We start from the raw sequence: 18,472 nt of genomic DNA, 5'->3' as shown, positions 1-18,472 counted from the left end.
AACCACTGATATAGAAACATGAGGTTTAACCCTGTGAGAACCACTGATATAGAAACATGAGGTTTAACCCTGTGAGAACCACTGATATAGAAACATGAGGTTTTAACCCTGTGAGAACCACTGATATAGAAACATGAGGTTTAACCCTGTGAGAACCACTGATATAGAAACATGAGGTTTTAACCCTGTGAGAACCACTGATATAGAAACATGAGGTTTAACCCTGTGAGAACCACTGATATACGTAGAAACATGGGTTTCGTTCCCAGGCCTAAATGGGTTAATAAACATTAACAACTAAGAGGTCGTTCCATATCGTCCTACTCAATCTGTCATCATAAATATAACTCGTCTCATCATGATAGAAGAACCTTGGTCTGGGGTCCCCCCCTCAAGGACCCCTGGGGGGAGGGACCCCTGGGGGTCCCCCCCCCTCAAGGACCCCTGGGGGTCCCCGGGGAACCTCCCAGGGTCTTTCTCATGCTGACCTGGCTCTTTCTTCTCCCTCTTGACTCGTGGAGCTTTGGTCTTCTTTGCAGCGCCTCCGGCTCCCTCGCTGGAGTTCTCTCCCAGCGTGGCTCCCTCTGCTCCCAGCGTGGCTCCCTCTGCTCCCAGCGTGGCTCCCTCTGCTCCCACCGTGGCTCCCTCTGCTCCCAGACTCTCCTCGTCAAACTCCATCTTCAGGGAGACCTCATCGCTCTGAGGAAACAACACAACACCATACAATTTACAATGTAGGCATTTATCAGACGCTCTTAATCCAGTAAGCAGAACAACACATGGTGATACATCACATACATAGAGATAGAACAATAGAACAACACATGGTGATACATCACATACATAGAGATAGAACAATAGAACAACACATGGTGATGCATCACATACATAGAGATAGAACAATAGAACAACACATGGTGATGCATCACATACATAGAGATAGAACAATAGAACAACACATGGTGATGCATCACATACATAGAGATAGAACAATAGAACAACACATGGTGATGCATCACATACATAGAGATAGAACAATAGAACAACACATGGTGATACATCACATACATAGAAACAGAACAATAGAACAACACATGGTGTGGTGATACATCACATACATAGAAATAGTCATCTACAATTTACAATTTAGGCATTTAGCAGACGCTCTTAATCCAGAGCGATTTACATTAAGCAATAACAAAAGCATGGCACACATCACATATATAAAAAGTAGTTATCATGAATCATGCGTAAACTAAGAACGTAACTGTGGAGTATCTATCTAAACTATACATACTATACTATATAATATATTATACATGTGTACTATAAAGTGCTATGACTACATAAAGTGCAATTCTAGAGCTGTCTACGTAACAAGCTATAAGTCTGTTTAAAATACTATCTGAGTCTACATAATGTGCTATCTAAGGGGCTAGGCTAGGGCAAGTGCTACGGGCCATGGTGGAGTCTGAAGAGGTGGGTTTTCAGACTACGGCGGAAGATTGGGAGTGAGGCTGCAGTTCTGACTGTGGGGCTACCTGGGGCTACCTGCCCCTCTAGACCAGGGGCAGACTGGCTGGGCCAGGCTAGGATTAGGATTAGGGTTTGGGGTATCTTACCTTCTTCTTCCTCTGGGTCTTCTTGGCGGCGTCGGTCTTCATGGGCTGGGTGGGGGGCTCCACCCTGCGGCCGTAGGGCGAGGGCAGGGTCTCCTCCAGGTGCATCTTTTTGACCTTGGGCTTGCCCACCTTGCCCTTCACTAGCTTGGCCACGCGCCCGGCGCTCACCTCCTCTCGCTCCTGGGCCTCCAGTTTCTGACCACAACAAACACATTAAGGGTTAATGTTCTCAGTTCCTGACCACAACAAACACATTAAGGGTTAATGTTCTCAGTTCCTGACCACAACAAACACATTAAGGGTTAATGTTCTCAGTTCCTGACCACAACAAACACATTAAGGGTTAATGTTCTCAGTTCCTGACCACAACAAACTAGTGATGGGAGATTAATGGGAAAACACATCGGTATCGGCCGATATTAGTTGTATTTAGATTAATCAGCATCGGTTCGATTAATCAATCAGACCTCGGTCTGTCTTTACAGATAAACAAACCCAAAGTAACAGCTTGAACAGATCTACAAGCTCACAATATTAAATATAAAAGGTATTTAAATTCAATCTGCCTTGCCTATAAGCCTGCAGTGCAGACACGCTGTTATGTTACATGGATGTTTGAGAATGGACAAAATTATTATAATTTTTCAATACAGAATGAGATCACATCGACATCGGTAATATCGGTTATATCGGCCATAACAGCAATTAATTATATCGGATATCGATATCGGCCAAAACGTCTCATGGGCACATCCCTACAACAAACACACCAAGGGTTAACCCATTTACACCCGAGACCAGATCCTAATGTCTTCTAAACCACCCGAGACCAGATCCTAATGTCTTCTATTTACACCTGAGACCAGATCCTAATGTCTTCTATTTACAGCTGAGACCAGATCCTAATGTCTTCTATTTACAGCTGAGACCAGATCCTAATGTCTTCTATTTACACCCGAGACCAGATCCTAATGTCTTCTAAACCACCTGAGACCAGATCCTAATGTCTTCTATTTACACCTGAGACCAGATCCTAATGTCTTCTATTTACACCCGAGACCAGATCCTAATGTCTTCTATTTACACCCGAGACCAGATCCTAATGTCTTCTATTTACAGCTGAGACCAGATCCTAATGTCTTCTATTTACACCCGAGACCAGATCCTAATGTCTTCTATTTACACCCGAGACCAGATCCTAATGTCTTCTATTTACAGCTGAGACCAGATCCTAATGTCTTCTATTTACACCCGAGACCAGATCCTAATGTATTCTATTTACACCCGAGACCAGATCCTAATGTCTTCTATTTACACCCGAGACCAGAACCTAATGTCTTCTATTTACAGCTGAGACCAGATCCTAATGTCTTCTATTTACAGCTGAGACCAGATCCTAATGTCTTCTATTTACAGCTGAGACCAGATCCTAATGTCTTCTATTTACAGCTGAGACCAGATCCTAATGTCTTCTATTTACAGCTGAGACCAGATCCTAATGTCTTCTATTTACACCCGAGACCAGATCCTAATGTCTTCTATTTACAGCTGAGACCAGATCCTAATGTCTTCTATTTACAGCTGAGACCAGATCCTAATGTCTTCTATTTACAGCTGAGACCAGATCCTAATGTCTTCTATTTACAGCTGAGACCAGATCCTAATGTCTTCTATTTACACCTGAGACCAGATCCTAATGTCTTCTATTTACACCTGAGACCAGATCCTAATGTCTTCTATTTACACCTGAGACCAGATCCTAATGTCTTCTATTTACACCTGAGACCAGATCCTAATGTCTTCTATTTACAGCTGAGACCAGATCCTAATGTCTTCTATTTACACCCGAGACCAGATCCTAATGTCTTCTATTTACACCTGAGACCAGATCCTAATGTCTTCTAAACCACCTGAGACCAGATCCTAATGTCTTCTAAATCACCTGAGACCAGATCCTAATGTCTTCTATTTACAGCTGAGACCAGATCCTAATGTCTTCTATTTACACCTGAGACCAGATCCTAATGTCTTCTATTTACAGCTGAGACCAGATCCTAATGTCTTCTATTTACAGCTGAGACCAGATCCTAATGTCTTCTATTTACACCTGAGACCAGATCCTAATGTCTTCTATTTACACCTGAGACCAGATCCTAATGTCTTCTATTTACAGCTGAGACCAGATCCTAATGTCTTCTATTTACAGCTGAGACCAGATCCTAATGTCTTCTATTTACACCTGAGACCAGATCCTAATGTCTTCTATTTACACCTGAGACCAGATCCTAATGTCTTCTATTTACAGCTGAGACCAGATCCTAATGTCTTCTAAACCACCTGAGACCAGATCCTAATGTCTTCTATTTACACCTGAGACCAGATCCTAATGTCTTCTATTTACACCTGAGACCAGATCCTAATGTCTTCTAAACCACCTGAGACCAGATCCTAATGTCTTCTATTTAGACCCGAGACCAGATCCTAATGTCTTCTATTTACACCCGAGACCAGATCCTAATGTCTTCTATTTAGACCTGAGACCAGATCCTAATGTCTTCTATTTACAGCTGAGACCAGATCCTAATGTCTTCTAAATCATTTACACCTGAGACCAGATCCTAATGTCTTCTATTTACACCTGAGACCAGATCCTAATGTCTTCTATTTACACCTGAGACCAGATCCTAATGTCTTCTATTTACACCTGAGACCAGATCCTAATGTCTTCTAAACCACCTGAGACCAGATCCTAATGTCTTCTAAATCACCTGAGACCAGATCCTAATGTCTTCTATTTACACCTGAGACCAGATCCTAATGTCTTCTATTTACACCTGAGACCAGATCCTAATGTCTTCTAAATCACCTGAGACCAGATCCTAATGTCTTCTAAACCACCTGAGACCAGATCCTAATGTCTTCTATTTACACCTGAGACCAGATCCTAATGTCTTCTATTTACACCTGAGACCAGATCCTAATGTCTTCTAAATCACCTGAGACCAGATCCTAATGTCTTCTAAATCACCTGAGACCAGATCCTAATTTCTAAACCACCTGAGACCAGATCCTAATGTCTTCTATTTAGACCTGAGACCAGATCCTAATGTCTTCTATTTACAGCTGAGACCAGATCCTAATGTCTTCTAAATCATTTACACCTGAGACCAGATCCTAATGTCTTCTATTTACACCTGAGACCAGATCCTAATGTCTTCTATTTACACCTGAGACCAGATCCTAATGTCTTCTATTTACACCTGAGACCAGATCCTAATGTCTTCTAAACCACCTGAGACCAGATCCTAATGTCTTCTAAATCACCTGAGACCAGATCCTAATGTCTTCTATTTACACCTGAGACCAGATCCTAATGTCTTCTATTTACACCTGAGACCAGATCCTAATGTCTTCTAAATCACCTGAGACCAGATCCTAATGTCTTCTAAACCACCTGAGACCAGATCCTAATGTCTTCTATTTACACCTGAGACCAGATCCTAATGTCTTCTATTTACACCTGAGACCAGATCCTAATGTCTTCTAAATCACCTGAGACCAGATCCTAATGTCTTCTAAATCACCTGAGACCAGATCCTAATTTCTAAACCACCTGAGACCAGATCCTAATGTCTTCTAAATCATTTAGACCTGAGACCAGATCCTAATGTCTTCTAAATCACCTGAGACCAGATCCTAATGTCTTCTAAATCACCTGAGACCAGATCCTAATATCTTCTAAATCACCTGAGACCAGATCCTAATGTCTTCTAAATCACCTGAGACCAGATCCTAATATCTTCTAAATCACCTGAGACCAGATCCTAATGTCTTCTATTTACACCTGAGACCAGATCCTAATATCTTCTAAATCACCTGAGACCAGATCCTAATGTCTTCTAAATCACCTGAGACCAGATCCTAATGTCTTCTAAATCACCTGAGACCAGATCCTAATATCTTCTAAATCACCTGAGACCAGATCCTAATGTCTTCTAAATCACCTGAGACCAGATCCTAATATCTTCTAAACCACCTGAGACCAGATCCTAATGTCTTCTAAATCATGACAGTTTTTAGTCCATATGTTTCTATGTTTTTGGTTCTCAAAGTTTTTCATGTCAAGGAACCCCAAAACTATTATGTAATTGGCCGCCGGCCGCCATCTGCAAACATGTTGTTCCAGGGAAGCTTGTATCTTGTAGCTTCTTGTAGATCGGCTATTTTCAGTCATTAGTTATTTTAAAAGTCTAGTATTCAATAGAATACAAGTTTAGAATAGAATCATCTTCCAGAAACATAAATGATAAGTCAGCTGGTCGGCCCTAAAACAGCATCATTACATCTTCAGTGTAGACATTGTATTTAGCTTTATTCCATGTAACAACAGCACCACCATGTGGCCACGATGAGCAATGACCAAATGGCCAGTCTTGGGGGGAAGACTGGCGAACACAGTATCAATAGAATCATGAACTCACATCCAGCTCCTCTATACGAACACAGTATCAATAGAATCATGAACTCACATCCAGCTCCTCTATACGAACACATTATCAATAGAATCATGAACTCACATCCAGCTCCTCTATACGAACACATTATCAATAGAATCATGAACTCACACCCAGCTCCTCTATACGAACACATTATCAATAGAATCATGAACTCACATCCAGCTCCTCTATACGAACACATTATCAATAGAATCATGAACTCACATCCAGCTCCTCTATACGAACACATTATCAATAGAATCATGAACTCACACCCAGCTCCTCTATACGAACACAGTATCAATAGAATCATGAACTCACATCCAGCTCCTCTACGAACACAGTATCAATAGAATCATGAACTCACATCCAGCTCCTCTATACGAACACAGTATCAATAGAATCATGAACTCACATCCAGCTCCTCTATACGAACACAGTATCAATAGAATCATGAACTCACATCCAGCTCCTCTACGAACACGGACAGATCTTCTTTCCACAGATCTTCAGAGTCCTTCCTGGAGAGCTCGTTCAGTTCTCCTCTCTGCACAGAAAAACACCTCAATGTTAAACAACTTACAATCACGCTCCTAGGGCCGATTCATACTCCTATTTTACTGCTGTAGTGCCGAAATGATTTCGGCACGTCGGACATTTTCAGTAGCACCGAAGAGCCGACTTTAGGACGGTACCCGCCCCCCCCGAACCTCAAATTATGTCACATTGTAGTCTCTACAGAGCCCAATGACGTCACATTGTAGTCTCTACAGAGCCCAATGATGTCTCATTGTAGGCTCTACAGAGCCCAATGATGTCACATTGTAGTCTCTACAGAGCCCAATGACGTCACATTGTAGTCTCTACAGAGCCCAATGACGTCACATTGTAGTCTCTACAGAGCCCAGTGACGTCACATTGTAGTCTCTACAGGGCCCAATGACGTCACATTGTAGTCTCTACAGAGCCCAATGATGTCACATTGTAGTCTCTACAGAGCCCAATGATGTCACATTGTAGTCTCTACAGAGCCCAATGACGTCACATTGTAGTCTCTACAGAGCCCAATGACGTCACATTGTAGTCTCTACAGAGCCCAATGATGTCACATTGTAGTCTCTACAGAGCCCAATGACGTCACATTGTAGTCTCTACAGAGCCCAATGACGTCACATTGTAGTCTCTACAGAGCCCAATGACGTCACATTGTAGTCTCTACAGAGCCCAATGACGTCACATTGTAGTCTCTACAGAGCCCAATGACGTCACATTGTAGTCTCTACAGAGCCCAATGATGTCACATTGTAGTCTCTACAGAGCCCAATGATGTCACATTGTAGTCTCTACAGAGCCCAACCCACTTGTATTCGGCTCTAAAATAGGAGTATGAATCGGCCCTTAATCCAGAGACTTACATTAAGCAAGAACAAAAACATGGTAATACGTCACATACATACAAAAGTGGTTATCATGAAACATACGTAAGGTAAGAATGTAACAGTGGAATATCTATATAATTAAACTATGCATGTATACTATATAGTGCTATGTTTACATCAAATGCTAAGTCTACATGAACACATTAAACACATGCAGAGGCTCAGGAGGCAGAAGGTTCCCGGTTGGATTCCTGTGGGCTCCCCATAGGGCCGGGGACCCCCGCGGACCCCCAGAGTGTCCTTGGGCTCCCCCAGAGTGTCCTTGGGCTCCCCCAGAGTGTCCTTGACTCTGAACCCCTGTGGGCTCCCCCAGAGTGTCCTTGACTCTGAACCCCTGATTCCTGTGGGCTCCCCCAGAGTGTCCTTGGGCTCCCCCAGAGTGTCCTTGGGCTCCCCCAGAGTGTCCTTGACTCTGAACCCCTGTGGGCTCCCCCAGAGTGTCCTTGACTCTGAACCCCTGATTCCTGTGGGCTCCCCCAGAGTGTCCTTGGGCTCCCCCAGAGTGTCCTTGGGCTCCCCCAGAGTGTCCTTGGGCTCCCCCAGAGTGTCCTTGGGCTCCCCCAGAGTGTCCTTGGGCTCCCCCAGAGTGTCCTTGACTCTGAACCCCTGTGGGCTCCCCCAGAGTGTCCTTGACTCTGAACCCCTGATTCCTGTGGGCTCCCCCAGAGTGTCCTTGGGCTCCCCCAGAGTGTCCTTGGGCTCCCCCAGAGTGTCCTTGGGCTCCCCCAGAGTGTCCTTGGGCTCCCCCAGAGTGTCCTTGACTCTGAACCCCTGTGGGCTCCCCCAGAGTGTCCTTGACTCTGAACCCCTGATTCCTGTGGGCTCCCCCAGAGTGTCCTTGGGCTCCCCCAGAGTGTCCTTGGGCTCCCCCAGAGTGTCCTTGACTCTGAACCCCTGATTCCTGTGGGCTCCCCCAGAGTGTCCTTGGGCTCCCCCAGAGTGTCCTTGGGCTCCCCCAGAGTGTCCTTGGGCTCCCCCAGAGTGTCCTGTATGCTCCCCCAGAGTGTCCTTGACTCTGAACCCCTGTGGGCTCCCCCAGAGTGTCCTTGACTCTGAACCCCTGATTCCTGTGGGCTCCCCCAGAGTGTCCTTGGGCTCCCCCAGAGTGTCCTTGACTCTGAACCCCTGTGGGCCCCCCCAGAGTGTCCTTGACTCTGAACCCCTGTGGGCCCCCCCAGAGTGTCCTTGACTCTGAACCCCTGTGGGCTCCCCCAGAGTGTCCTTGACTCTGAACCCCTGATTCCTGTGGGCTCCCCCAGAGTGTCCTTGGGCTCCCCCAGAGTGTCCTTGGGCTCCCCCAGAGTGTCCTTGGGCTCCCCCAGAGTGTCCTGTATGCTCCCCCAGAGTGTCCTTGACTCTGAACCCCTGATTCCTGTGGGCTCCCCCAGAGTGTCCTTGGGCTCCCCCAGAGTGTCCTTGGGCTCCCCCAGAGTGTCCTTGGGCTCCCCCAGAGTGTCCTGGACTCTGAACCCCTGATTCCTGTGGGCTCCCCCAGAGTGTCCTTATATAGATAGATAGAATACTTTATTGGCAGTTTAAGAAAAATTACAGAAAATGACATCATTTTAAAAAACGCCAAATGGATTTAGTCACAAAAAAGCCTTCGCTTGTTTCCATTGTGGTCCACTTTGTAACATGAAACTATACACAAACATACTGTACAAACAAAACAACCATGGAACATATAATAAATAATCCTTATATATAAGGCTGGGAGCTATATACATAGGACAAGAGGTACCCTGAGAGAATAGTCCAGAGCATGGGAGATGGGCTATCCAGGGTCGGAAGCTAACTATGACCAGTTAGTGTGTAGATGGAGCCATGATTTCAGGTCTTTCCTAAATCTTGCAATAGAATTTAGTGATTTCAGGGCTGGAGGGAGTGCATTCCACAGAGTAGTGGCTGCGTAGTAAAAAGCATTTTTTCCCTTGAGTGTCCTGAAACTGGGGGGAACTAGATCATATGGACTTCCTCTGGTTGAGTACCTGTGAGCATCCCTCACTCTGGGCAGGTAGCCCAGCAGGTACTTAGGAACAGAGGCATATAGGATCTTGAAGACCAGACACAATGAGAGCTGAGATACTCTCTCCTCCACTCTTAGCCATCCCAGGCTACTAAAGTGGGCAGAGGTAAGATGAGACCTGGGGTTCAATTTTAGTAGTAACCTCACAAGCTTGTTTTGGGAGGTCTGCAGCTTTGTTTTCAATAGCTTGGAGATACCTCTGTAGTCTGTACCATGAAGTACAAGCATAGTCAAAGTGGCACTGGATGAGGGCACCGGCCAAGGTCCTCATAGCACTGCTGTTGACATAAGGGGATATCCTGCCCAAGAAACGAGTTCTCTGGTTGACCTTTGAGATCACTTTCATTGCCATTTTTTCACCCGTGAGTTTGTTATCTAGTATGAAACCCAAGTAAGTGACCTCTTCCCTATTTGTGACCACACTGTCACCCACTCTAACTGTGAAGAGGGACCTTCAGGTCCCTCTTCAGGTCCCTCTGCCTCAGCAGCTCCTCCACCTTCTCCTTGGTCAGGCACCACAGAGGGTTATAATGTTACCTTCAGGTCCCTCTGCCTCAGCAGCTCCTCCACCTTCTCCTTGGTCAGGCACCACAGAGGGTTATAATGTTACCTTCAGGTCCCTCTGCCTCAGCAGCTCCTCCACCTTCTCCTTGGTCAGGCACCACAGAGGCATGTTGAGGATGTAGTTGAAGTTCGGTCCAGACGACGAGCCCGAGTCTAACGAGCCGTCGCTCTCCTCTCCGTCATGGTCCTCCTCCTCCTCCAGAGCCTGGGCCAATCACAGCACAGATTACACAACACATGATGAGATGAGCCAATCACAGAACAGATTACACAACACATGACATGAGATGAGCCAATCGCTGCCCTTGTAGCGCGGCACTCGGTGCCGCGCTACAAGCTTGTAGATCTGCTATTTTTCAATAGATAACAATGCTTAAAACACCACAAGGGGTTAACCCTATATTAACCATACCTTCTCCTGCTGTTTGGTCCAGGCCGCCACCGGGTCAGACTCGTAGCCTTTCTGCACCAGCATCCTGATCAGCTCCCGTTTGCTCTTGTTCTCTGTTGGAGAACCACAGACCGGATGAATAACATGTTGGAGAACCACAGACCAGATAAATAACATGTTCTCTAATGGAGAACAACAGACCAGATAAATAACATGTTGGAGAACCACAGACCAGATAAATAACATGTCCTCTAATGGAGAACAACAGACCAGATAAATAACATGTTCTCTAATGGAGAACAACAGACCAGATAAATAACATGTCCTCTAATGGAGAACAACAGACCAGATAAATAACATGTTCTCTAATGGAGAACAACAGACCAGATAAATAACATGTTCTCTAATGGAGAACAACAGACCAGATAAATAACATGTTCTCTAATGGAGAACAACAGACCAGATAAATAACATGTCCTCTAATGGAGAACAACAGACCAGATAAATAACATGTTGGAGAACCACAGACCAGATAAATAACATGTTCTCTAATGGAGAACAACAGACCAGATAAATAACATGTTGGAGAACAACAGACCAGATAAATAACATGTTGGAGAACCACAGACCAGATAAATAACATGTTCTCTAATGGAGAACAACAGACCAGATAAATAACATGTTCTCTAATGGAGAACAACAGACCAGATAAATAACATGTTGGAGAACCACAGACCAGATAAATAACATGTTCTCTAATGGAGAACAACAGACCAGATAAATAACATGTTCTCTAATGGAGAACAACAGACCAGATAAATAACATGTCATCTAATGGAGAACAGACCAGATAAATAACATGTTGGAGAACAACAGACCAGATAAATAACATGTTGGAGAACAACAGACCAGATAAATAACATGTTCTCTAATGGAGAACAACAGACCAGATAAAGAACATGTTCTCTAATGGAGAACAACAGACCAGATAAATAACATGTTGGAGAGCAACAGACCAGATAAATAACATGTTGGAGAACAACAGACCAGATAAATAACATGTTCTCTAATGGAGAACAACAGACCAGATAAATAACATGTTGGAGAACCACAGACCAGATAAATAACATGTCCTCTAATGGAGAACAACAGACCAGATAAATAACATGTTCTCTAATGGAGAACCACAGACCAGATAAATAACATGTTCTCTAATGGAGAACAACAGACCAGATATATAACATGTTGGAGAACCACAGACCAGATAAATAACATGTCCTCTAATGGAGAACAACAGACCAGATAAATAACATGTTCTCTAATGGAGAACAACAGACCAGATAAATAACATGTTCTCTAATGGAGAACAGACCAGATAAATAACATGTTCTCTAATGGAGAACAACAGACCAGATAAATAACATGTCCTCTAATGGAGAACAACAGACCAGATAAATAACATGTCCTCTAATGGAGAACAACAGACCAGATAAATAACATGTCCTCTACTGGAGAACAACAGACCAGATAAATAACATGTTGGAGAACCACAGACCAGATAAATAACATGTCCTCTACTGGAGAACCACAGACCAGAAAATAACATGTCCTCTAATGGAGAACCACAGACCAGAAAATAACATGTCATCTAATGGAGAACAACAGACCAGATAAATAACATGTTGGAGAACCACAGACCAGATAAATAACATGTCCTCTAATGGAGAACAACAGGCCAGATAAATAACATGTCCTCTAATGGAGAACAACAGACCAGATAAATAACATGTCCTCTAATGGAGAACAACAGACCAGATACATAACATGTTCTCTAATGGAGAACAACAGACCAGATAAATAACATGTTCTCTAATGGAGAACCACAGACCAGATAAATAACATGTTCTCTAATGGATAACAACAGACCAGATAAATAACATGTTGGAGAACCACAGACCAGATAACTAACATGTCCTCTAATGGAGAACAACAGACCAGATAAATAACATGTTGGAGAACCACAGACCAGATAAATAACATGTCCTCTAATGGAGAACAACAGACCAGATAAATAACATGTTGGAGAACAACAGACCAGATAAATAACATGTCCTCTAATGGAGAACAACAGACCAGATAAATAACATGTTGGAGAACAACAGACCAGATAAATAACATGGTCTCTAATGGAGAACAACAGACCAGATAAATAACATGTCCTCTAATGGAGAACAACAGACCAGATAAATAACATGTTGGAGAACCACAGACCAGATAAATAACATGTTCTCTAATGGAGAACAACAGACCAGATAAATAACATGTCCTCTAATGGAGAACAACAGACCAGATAAATAACATGTTCTCTAATGGAGAACAACAGACCAGATAAATAACATGTTCTCTAATGGAGAACAACAGACCAGATAAATAACATGTCCTCTAATGGAGAACAACAGACCAGATAAATAACATGTCCTCTAATGGAGAACAACAGACCAGATAAATAACATGTCCTCTAATGGAGAACAACAGACCAGATAAATAACATGTCCTCTAATGGAGAACAACAGACCAGATAAATAACATGTTGGAGAACCACAGACCAGATAAATAACATGTCCTCTAATGGAGAACAACAGACCAGATAAATAACACGTCCTCTAATGGAGAACAACAGACCAGATAAATAACATGTTGGAGAACCACAGACCAGATAAATAACATGTCCTCTAATGGAGAACAACAGACCAGATAAATAACATGTTGGAGAACAACAGACCAGATAAATAACATGTTCTCTAATGGAGAACCACAGACCAGATAAATAACATGTTCTCTAATGGAGAACAACCGACCAGATAAATAACATGTCCTCTAATGGAGAACAACAGACCAGATAAATAACATGTTCTCTAATGGAGAACAACAGACCAGATAAATAACATGTCCTCTACTGGAGAACAACAGACCAGATAAATAACATGTTCTCTAATGGAGAACAACAGACCAGATAAATAACATGTTCTCTAATGGAGAATAACAGACCAGATAAATAACATGTTGGAGAACAACAGACCAGATAAATAACATGTCCTCTAATGGAGAACAACAGACCAGATAAATAACATGTCCTCTAATGGAGAACAACAGACCAGATAAATAACATGTTCTCTAATGGAGAACAACAGACCAGATAAATAACATGTCCTCTAATGGAGAACAACAGACCAGATAAATAACATGTTCTCTAATGGAGAACAACAGACCAGATAAATAACATGTTGGAGAACAACAGACCAGATAAATAACATGTCCTCTAATGGAGAACAACAGACCAGATACATAACATGTCCTCTAATGGAGAACAACAGACCAGATAAATAACATGTTCTCTAATGGAGAACAACAGACCAGATAAATAACATGTTCTCTAATGGAGAACAACAGACCAGATAAATAACATGTCCTCTACTGGAGAACAACAGACCAGATAAATAACATGTTCTCTAATGGAGAACAACAGACCAGATAAATAACATGTTCTCTAATGGAGAACAACAGACCAGATAAATAACATGTCCTCTAATGGAGAACAACAGACCAGATAAATAACATGTTCTCTAATGGAGAACAACAGACCAGATAAATAACATGTCCTCTAATGGAGAACAACAGACCAGATAAATAACATGTCCTCTAATGGAGAACAACAGACCAGATAAATAACATGTTGGAGAACCACAGACCAGATAAATAACATGTCCTCTAATGGAGAACAACAGACCAGATAAATAACACGTCCTCTAATGGAGAACAACAGACCAGATAAATAACATGTTGGAGAACCACAGACCAGATAAATAACATGTCCTCTAATGGAGAACAACAGACCAGATAAATAACATGTTGGAGAACAACAGACCAGATAAATAACATGTTCTCTAATGGAGAACCACAGACCAGATAAATAACATGTTCTCTAATGGAGAACAACCGACCAGATAAATAACATGTCCTCTAATGGAGAACAACAGACCAGATAAATAACATGTTCTCTAATGGAGAACAACAGACCAGATAAATAACATGTCCTCTACTGGAGAACAACAGACCAGATAAATAACATGTTCTCTAATGGAGAACAACAGACCAGATAAATAACATGTTCTCTAATGGAGAACAACAGACCAGATAAATAACATGTTGGAGAACAACAGACCAGATAAATAACATGTCCTCTAATGGAGAACAACAGACCAGATAAATAACATGTCCTCTAATGGAGAACAACAGACCAGATAAATAACATGTTCTCTAATGGAGAACAACAGACCAGATAAATAACATGTCCTCTAATGGAGAACAACAGACCAGATAAATAACATGTTCTCTAATGGAGAACAACAGACCAGATAAATAACATGTTGGAGAACAACAGACCAGATAAATAACATGTCCTCTAATGGAGAACAACAGACCAGATAAATAACATGTCCTCTAATGGAGAACAACAGACCAGATAAATAACATGTTCTCTAATGGAGAACAACAGACCAGATAAATAACATGTCCTCTAATGGAGAACAACAGACCAGATAAATAACATGTTCTCTAATGGAGAACAACAGACCAGATAAATAACATGTCCTCTAATGGAGAACAACAGACCAGATAAACAAGTAAGACGCGCAAACGCGGGAAGCGAACGCAGATCGTAAATTGCAATAACAACAATTAGAATAAATTACGTACTTTAAGGTTTTTTTTAAGTTAAGTTTTTTTAAATTAAATGTTTTTTCAAGTTTTTTTTAGTGTGTGTATGTGTGCGTGCGTGTTTTTTTTTTTGTTTGTTTTTTTTAAAGTTTTTTGTTTAAGTTTTTTTTTAAGTTAAGTTTTTTTTTAAGTTAAGTTTTTTGTGTGTGCGTTTTTCCTTTTGAAGTTAAGTTTTTTTTTAAGTTAAGTTTTTTTTTAAGTTAAGTTTTTTGTGTGTGTGCGTTTTTCCTTTAAGGTTTTTTTTTAAGTTAAGTTTTTTTTTAAGTTAAGTTTTTTTTTAATTTAATTTTTTTGTGTGTGCGTTTTTCCTTTTTACGGTTTTTTTTTAAGTTAAGTTTTTTTTTAAGTTAAGTTTTTTGTGTGTGCGTTTTTCCTTTTTAAGTTTTTTTTTTAAGTTAAGTTTTTTTTTAAGTTAAGTTTTTTTTTAAGTTAAGTTTTTTGTGTGTGCGTTTTTCCTTTAAGTTTTTTTTTTAAGTTACGTTTTTTAAGTTAAGTTTTTTTTTAAGTGAAGTTTTTTGTGTGTGTGTGTGCGTGCGTGCGTGCGTGCGTGTGTGTGTGTGCGTGCGTGCATGTGTGTGTGTGTGTGTTTTTGTGTGTGATACAGCTGCGCCCTCTGGTGGTGGGCGGGTGGTGTTACAGCGTGACACACAGACACACACACACACAGACACACGGACGTGATCTGCTGGGTCTCATAGTAAATGCTCACTGCGTTCGCAATAACATGTTCTCTAATGGAGAACAACAGACCAGATAAATAACATGTCCTCTAATGGAGAACAACAGACCAGATAAATAACATGTCCTCTAATGGAGAACAACAGACCAGTGATAAATATCACCTAATCATAAGTTATGAACTGTAGCAAATCTACCCAGGTTCTTACAGATGGTGATCTGTCCTTGGACCTTCTCACAGTAAACGCATAGATAACGCATAGATCACGCGCGCGCACGCACGCACGCACGCACGCACGCACGCGCACACGCACACGCACACGCACACACACACAGTGAACCATACCTATGGCCATCTTGCCCTGGATCTTCTCCAGGACAAAGCGGGCCTGGTTGCTGAGCTTGGAGGACTCGGCTCCCAGGCTGCCCAGCTGCCAATCCTTCCTCAGCTTGTAGTAGTGGAGTCTGAGCTCATAGAACTCCTTCAGGATGTCCTGGACCGAGTCGTAGCGCTTCATGCAGCCCATGTGGTCAAACAGCACCTAAAATAATAATAATAATAATACATGTTAGTGTTAAATAACCTCTCCATGTGGTCCAACAGCACCTAGAATATTAACCCATTTTGACCTGAGATCAGATTCTAAAAATGTCTTCTACATCCCTGACAGTTTTCTGAAAAAGCTATGTTTCTGTGTCAGTCGTTCTTCGATTTTTTTAAATAGCAGACCTACAAGCTCGTAGCGCGCCACTCGGTGGCGCGCTATGAGCTTGTAGATCTGCTATTTTTCTATAGCTAAAGTGTAACATAATGCTAACACCAAAAGGGGTTCCCGCCCAAAATGGGTTAATACATTACTGTTACATTAACCTCTCCATGTGGTCAAACCGCACATAAAATAATAATAATAATACATGTTACTGTTACATTAACCTCTCCATGTGGTCAAACAGCACATAAAATAATAATAATAATACATGTTACTGTTACATTAACCTCTCCATGTGGTCAAACAGCACATAAAATAATAATAATAATACATGTTACTGTTACATTAACCTCTCCATGTGGTCAAACAGCACCTGATGGAGGAATAATACATGTTACTGTTCAAGGTTCTTTATTATTTGTCTCCCGAGGAAGAAAGTTGTCTTGGACAAAGGGCCCGCATGCAGGCGTAGCCCTTGTGCCCATGTCTTAGACAAAGGGCCCGCATGCAGGCGTAGCCCTTGTGCCCATGTCTTAGACAAAGGGCCCGCATGCAGGCGTAGCCCTTGTGCCCATGTCTTAGACAAAGGGCCCGCATATAGGCGTAGCCCTTGTGCCCATGTCTTAGACAAAGGGCCCGCATATAGGCGTAGCCCTTGTGCCCATGTCGCCTGCATGCAGGCGTAGCCCTTGTGTCTTAGACAAAGGGCCCGCATGCAGGCGTAGCCCTTGTGCCCATGTCTTAGACAAAGGGCCCGCATGCAGGCGTAGCCCTTGTGCCCATGTCGCCACAGAGCAGCGCCACATACATCTTTCTTGCAACGACCGCCTTCTTGAAGTGGCAAGCAAAGAAACACAATACTGTTACTGTCCATGTGGTCAAACAGGACCTGAAAAACATGTGTGTTACTGTTAAACTCTCACCATGTTGTTACAGGTGAGAGAGGACTGCAGCTTGAAGACCTTGTGGAGTCCAGCAGCCTCCGCCTGGACCAGCTTCTCTTATTATTAGTATTATTATTATTATTATTACCATGTTGTTGCAGGTTAAGGAGGACTGCAGCTTGAAGACCTTGTGGAGTCCAGCAGCCTCCGCCTGGACCAGCTTCTCTTATTATTATTATTATTATTATTATTATTATTATTATTATTACCATGTTGTTACAGGTGAGAGAGGACTGCAGCTTGAAGACCTTGTGGAGTCCAGCAGCCTCCGCCTGGATCAGCTTCTCCTCAGACATTCGGACCACAAACTTCACCGTTTGGTCCGTGTGGTACTCCTTATAGTCGTTGATGAGGGCGGGGGTCTTCTCTGTGCCCTGGAGCATGGGCTCTAGGACCGACTCCTTGTAGGTCTGGAGGACACACACACACACACACACACACACACACACACTATAAACATGGAGCATGGGCTCTTGGACCGACTCCTTATAGGCCTGGAGAACACAGTTGAAATATGTATTCATGTCATGAGGTACGCAGGGCCGTTGAGGTGGTACGCAGGGCCGTTGAGGTGGTACGCAGGGCCGTTGAGGTGGTACGCAGGGCCGTTGAGGTGGTACGCAGGGCCGTTGAGGTGGTACGCAGGGCCGTTGAGTGATATAGTCTCCCGTGGCCAGACCGTTGCCTCTCGCAATGTTCAACTGTCATACAGTCTGGAGCAACGGAAGCTCTGATCATGAGTCAAATATAAATGCTTCCGTCGTACAGTCTGGAGCAACGGAAGCTCTGATCATGAGTCAAATATAAATGCTTCCGTCATACAGTC

The 18,472-nt window shown here is 42.8% G+C and overlaps 1 protein-coding gene across 1 annotated transcript in view; it reads right to left on the bottom strand.

Moving 5' to 3' along the window:
* The window catches only part of top2b (DNA topoisomerase II beta), an 88,628-nt gene that overhangs the window by 29,151 nt on the left and 41,005 nt on the right, over positions 1-18,472 (bottom strand). The window contains exons 23-29 of the mRNA XM_079531667.1: positions 17,856-18,056; positions 16,339-16,534; positions 10,560-10,651; positions 10,194-10,352; positions 6,582-6,665; positions 1,623-1,817; positions 489-699 (exon numbers count right to left, since the gene is read on the bottom strand). Of these exons, the coding sequence (XP_079387793.1) occupies positions 489-699; positions 1,623-1,817; positions 6,582-6,665; positions 10,194-10,352; positions 10,560-10,651; positions 16,339-16,534; positions 17,856-18,056 (1,138 nt within the window). The remainder of the gene's footprint in view (positions 1-488; positions 700-1,622; positions 1,818-6,581; positions 6,666-10,193; positions 10,353-10,559; positions 10,652-16,338; positions 16,535-17,855; positions 18,057-18,472) is intronic.

The sequence above is a fragment of the Electrona antarctica genome (genome assembly GCF_951216825.1).
Source record: "Electrona antarctica genome assembly, contig: scaffold_276, whole genome shotgun sequence".
Lineage (NCBI taxonomy): Eukaryota > Metazoa > Chordata > Actinopteri > Myctophiformes > Myctophidae > Electrona > Electrona antarctica.
Note: the sequence above shows the minus strand (reverse complement) of the source record. Positions and strands in the feature narration are given on the sequence as shown.